At 50.6% G+C, this 5,096-nt stretch overlaps 1 protein-coding gene across 1 annotated transcript; it reads left to right on the top strand.

The window, feature by feature from the left end:
- Positions 1 to 530: 530 nt before the first annotated feature.
- On the top strand, positions 531 to 3,209 carry LOC130041646 (cathepsin G). The gene is made up of 5 exons (XM_056133908.1): positions 531 to 612; positions 1,511 to 1,658; positions 2,046 to 2,181; positions 2,344 to 2,598; positions 3,045 to 3,209. Exons 1-5 carry the CDS (start codon positions 537 to 539, stop codon positions 3,207 to 3,209), a joined length of 780 nt encoding a protein of 259 aa, XP_055989883.1. The 5' UTR covers positions 531 to 536.
- The last annotated feature ends 1,887 nt before the right edge of the window (positions 3,210 to 5,096 follow it).

Consider the following 5,096-nt stretch of genomic DNA (forward strand, 5'->3'; position numbering starts at 1 on the left):
ACAAATTATTTCCTTATATTCCACACATGGGACAATCGTCTCATATTTGTTCTCCCTTTAACTAATTCCGTTTGACATGAAACCAGCCCCCACTCTTCACCCCCATTCCCCATTCCAGGTTGTGCAAACTGAAGGATTTCACCCTTTCTTCTTCCCTGCAGCTTTTTAAAGCTGGAATTTCAAAACCACAAAAGATGGAAGGTTCTGCCAGCCTCAGGACTTCAGGCATTATGAAATGTGATTGAAGTTGGTGGTTTTAGGGTTAGGGTTAGAACCCAGAGTACCTCCTATTTCCCTGTATCTGGACTCCTGCAGTCAGCACTGACTCAGCAGTTGTGTGGGGCACCGCGGCGTTGGCTAGACTCTCTTCCTCCTGATCAATGGCAGTTGTTGGGCAAGTCTCCTGGAAGCCTTGAGTGATGAAATTCATCACCCCAGTAGGAGAAAGGGTCTGTGAATTCTCAGGTCCTCACTCCATCCCACTTCCTTCCTCTCTTGAAAAGCTAAAAGGTCTGGCAGGAGGAAGCAGCAGCTCAATGGGCAGCCTCCCCGAGAAGATGCAGACCCTCCTGCTCCTGGTGGCCTTTCTCCTACCCGCTGGAGCTGGAGCAGGTGAGTGACCAGCCCCCTTGCTGAGACACCCAACCGCACCCACAGACTCTGCAGCCAGACTCCTAGGCACATCTTAACTAGAGCACTGGACAATGTTTCCTCCAGTTCTTTATATAATGAGAGACTCTTAATGCCTAAGTCATAGATTTACTATGGGAGCTGTACTGATATACACAAAACCTTCAGAGTAGGCCCTGGCACACAGTACCTGCTATATAAACACATTGTCTCAATTTACCCTGCAGGGCCAGAGCAATAGTTCAGCGGATAGGGTGTTTGCCTTGCACATGACCTACCCAGATTCAATCCCTAGCATTTCACTTGGCCCCCCAAATATTGCCAAGAGTAGTTCCTGGGTGCAGAGCCAAGAATAACTCCTGAACATCACCGGTGTGACCCCAAAAAGGAAAGTATCAATGCACCCCAAAGCTCTTGTGTCAGACCCAGAAGATAAGGATAAATCATCAACTGTGCTATCAGCTTATCTGTAGATTCTTAGAAGCAACTCCTTGTCAGTCACAAGCCATCTGGGCTGCTCCCTGGGGAAGTATCAGGGAACTTCCAGGCACTTCAGAGGGCTCTGAATTTGCCCTCTGAGGGCAGAGCTCCTCTTCTCAGTATGGGACACTGGCACTGCCTGGCCTAAGCAGGGATTACTCCTTTGGGGAGACAGGCAGGAGCTGAGGTCTGGGATGGAGAGTGGATTTCCCTGCAAGCCGGCCACGCTTCCTGCAGATCCTCCTCCCCAAGGACAGTGCCCTGCAGATTCCAGTTCTCACCCTGCCCCCTCCTCCCCTTCTTCCCTCTCCTTTTGCCCTATCCTCTGGTCCTCCTGAAGCCCCACAGGGCCCAGGGAGTGGGTGCGGAGAGCACAGAGGTTACAACTGCTTCCTTCCAGGGGAGATCATCGGAGGACAGGAGGCCAGGCCCCACTCCCACCCCTACATGGCATATCTCCATATCGACACCCCTGCGGGGGGAATCACTTGTGGAGGGTTCCTGGTGCGGGAAGACTTTGTGATGACGGCAGCTCACTGCAGGGGAAGGTGAGGATGAAGGCGCCTCCTGTAAAAGGTCCCGAGTTGCTCCAGAGAAGATCCATGGGAAAACAGGGTTCTATCATGAATACGAGGGAATAAGAGACCCAGAGGGGTTGAGGGACAAGGAAGGATCGAGAGCAAGAGGAGAAAAGGAGGCTGTGGCCAACAGAGCAAAAAGAGTGATGGAGGCACACAGTGGGGCTGAAAAGACAAATTCAACCATAGTTTCTCATGATTCGAGGGCAAACAGGACTTACAGTCACTGTGTCCACCTGGACCCCTCTCAGGACTGTGACGAATCAGACCGCACGGACCGCTCGGCCCCAGAGCTCTCTGGCCCCAGGGGTGGGTGGGCTATGCTCTTGCCCTGTTACCTGGATGTTTCTTCTACAGCTCCATCCTCGTTACCCTGGGAGCCCACAACATCGGGAGGCAGGAAAGTTCCCAGCAGCAGATCCCCGCGCGCAGAATCATCCCCCACCCTGGTTATGATACTCAGGACAATCGCAACGACATCATGTTACTGCAGGTACCACCTGCCACAGCCTCTGTTCTGCCGCTTACCCCACCTCTCCTCAGTCCCAATCCCCACCCAGCGAGGGGGCTTCTCAGAAGATAGTGGGGCGGACTGGGGGGACCCTGGGGGGAGTGAGAGGTGTGCCAGCCCCTGAGTGGACCCACTTCCTTCCAGCTGGAGAGCAGAGCCAGTCTAAACCGCTTCGTCCAGCCTCTACGCCTGCCACACTCCAGAAGCAGGCTGCCTCCGGGCACCACATGCACCGCCGCGGGCTGGGGTCTGATCGGCCTGAACCGGAGAACCCAGAACCTCCAGGAGGTGCGGCTGAGAGTGCAGAGGGATGAGCCGTGCAACCGGCGCTTCCGCTTCTTCAATGGCCTGACGCAGATTTGCGTGGGGGACCCAAGGGAGAGGAAGTCCGCGTTCAAAGTAAGGATGCAGGCGCACCGTCCGACTGCGCAGGGGCCTGGGCACGCTTTGGGTTTGAGCCAGACAGCTGCCCCGCGGTCACAGTTGAGGTTTCCCATTTCTGCCCCAGTGAATGCATCTCACTTCACCCCTGTGATGTGAGAGCAGGGAACAGCAAGTACAGATGTGCTTCCTGGGGAAGGTGAGGTACCTTGATGGCTGGGTTATGCTGGAGAGAGTGAGCATAGTGAAACCCAGAGACAGAATGGAATGGCAGTTTGACTCTGAAACCTAGTCTCCTATCACACAAACATCATACACACACACACACACACACACACACACACACACACACACACACAGAGGAAAGGGCCCACCCACCTCTGCCTTTTCTGGAGATTAGGCCTTAGGGGCAGAAAGAGCCTGCTGGAGGTCTGACTCAGTGTCCCCTTCTTGATCATTCACAGGGAGACTCCGGGGGTCCCTTGGTGTGCAACAATGTGGCCCAGGGAATCGTGTCCTATGGAGACAACGTGGGAACACCGCCGGCCGTCTTCACCAGAATCAAAAGCTTCATGCCCTGGGTCAGGGAAACAATGGGATACTTGGATCAGTCTGAGGCCCTACCATGACTTCTAGGGCCGGGGGAATTTGCCAACCTTAGCCAATGTCCATATCTAGAATGGAAACCATCGAGTATATTAAACACCTGCTCATTAAACATTCAGTACATAACAGGTTTGTCAGCAGTGAGTCTGAGTTCTCTGATGCAGAGTACCAAGATGAGCATCTTCCCACCTCCAAGTTTTTACCATGCTGATCCCCCCAACTGCCTGAGGACGGCGACATGGGCTGTACCCAGGCAAGGCACTACCAGACTCCCCTCCAAAGAGCAGGAATACCTCAAGAACCATATGCCACAGACTCAAGAAACAGAATCCTGCTTTCCTGCAAGGCCTAATGTGATATAAGTTAGGGGGTGGGGGAGGGCACCTCAAGTCACTGGGAAAAAATTAACTTCCAATGCATAATATCAGAAGAACTAGACAAACTTTTGTATTACTAATCCTGTATTGAAAGTAGTAAGAGTTTCCATGGCACCAAATGAACCATTTCTGAGGTTTTCCCCAAAATAAAGTTTAACAGCTCCAGCTTCTTGCGTGTTTATCAAAATACAAAAGAAAAAAGTAGAGGTCATTGTTCTTGATGGCAAATCTGACCCTTGTAGGCTGAGGGCGGGAAAGCTCCTTAACGTGTGCTCCAAGGGGTGTGACTCTAAGGTAATCAGCGCTGCCTGCCCACTCACACTCCTGCTGGTGAGACCCAGACAGCCCAGATTGAGCATGGGGATGACAGCATTTTCCAGCTACACTGACCTGAGGTACATAACAGGTTTGCCACCACTAAGTCTGGGTCCCTGTGACAGGTCCAAGAGCAGCTAGCTGCATAACCACAGTCCATCTATCTCCCGGATAGTGATTTAAACACAAATACAAACACAAATGCTATGGATATGGGACCAGCAGCAAATCTGAGGGATCCTATTGTGACCACGTAGGATGTTCGCAACATGTTCGCAACAGGAAACAGAACCAAAGAAAACAGGCCTTTACTGTAGAATCTACACTAGATGCATTCTCCTTTCTGTGTTTATGTGTTCTCCTTATCTCGTATTTTAATTATTTACAACTAAACAGATATTTGAAGACAAAAGATAAAATTGAATCCATTCCTCTCAATAAAATTAAAAATTGACCTCAAGTGGGTCAGAGAACAGAAAGTTAACAAATTAAGTGCTGGGTAAATAATACCTCGGATAGGGCAAGAGGATGACCTGGGTTCAATCTTGGTACCACAGAGGGTTCCTCAAGCCTTACCAGGAATGATCCTTGAGTACCAAGAGCAAGCCCTGAACACTGCCAAATGTGGCCTCCCAAAAGAAGAAACCAAAAAAATGTCAAAAATTAAGCAATAAAGAAACTTGAAGAGAGCTATTTAAGTTAGGGATTTAGGTGCATGCTTTGTTTATAGCAGTCAACCAGGCTGCCATGTGAAAGGGACCGTTGGTGCCCTGTTGGCCTTTTCCAGCAGCCCATCGGATAGGAGCTGATCACCACAGAGAGATCTGGGTGAAAGATGCACAGAACTATCCGTTGCTGGCCTGGCCACAGCTGATTGCTGATAGAGACACTGGCTGCATCACGAGATTAATGAAAAAAACATCCCAGATTTAAGGAACTTAATCAAAGGCATAGGAAAGGGGGCTTGACAAGTGTCCCTCATGACTACTAATCAAACTCAGGCTGCTGGGGAGAATGAGAGAGCAGAGAAGAAAACAAAGCCAGCTGTTCTTGGGGCTACAATAAGCTACACCAAAAATCGGAGCCGAAACCCCCAACTCTTTTTCTGCAATTCCCCACAGAAAGAGTTCTGCCCTAAGATCTCAAAATCCACTTCTTCTCAAACCTACAGTTCCCTGACTTTTTGGCTCCCTCACACATCAAGCACGAGCACAATTA

Source organism: Sorex fumeus, unplaced genomic scaffold (genome assembly GCF_029834395.1).
Source record: "Sorex fumeus unplaced genomic scaffold, SorFum_2.1 ptg000098l, whole genome shotgun sequence".
NCBI classification, from domain to species: domain Eukaryota; kingdom Metazoa; phylum Chordata; class Mammalia; order Eulipotyphla; family Soricidae; genus Sorex; species Sorex fumeus.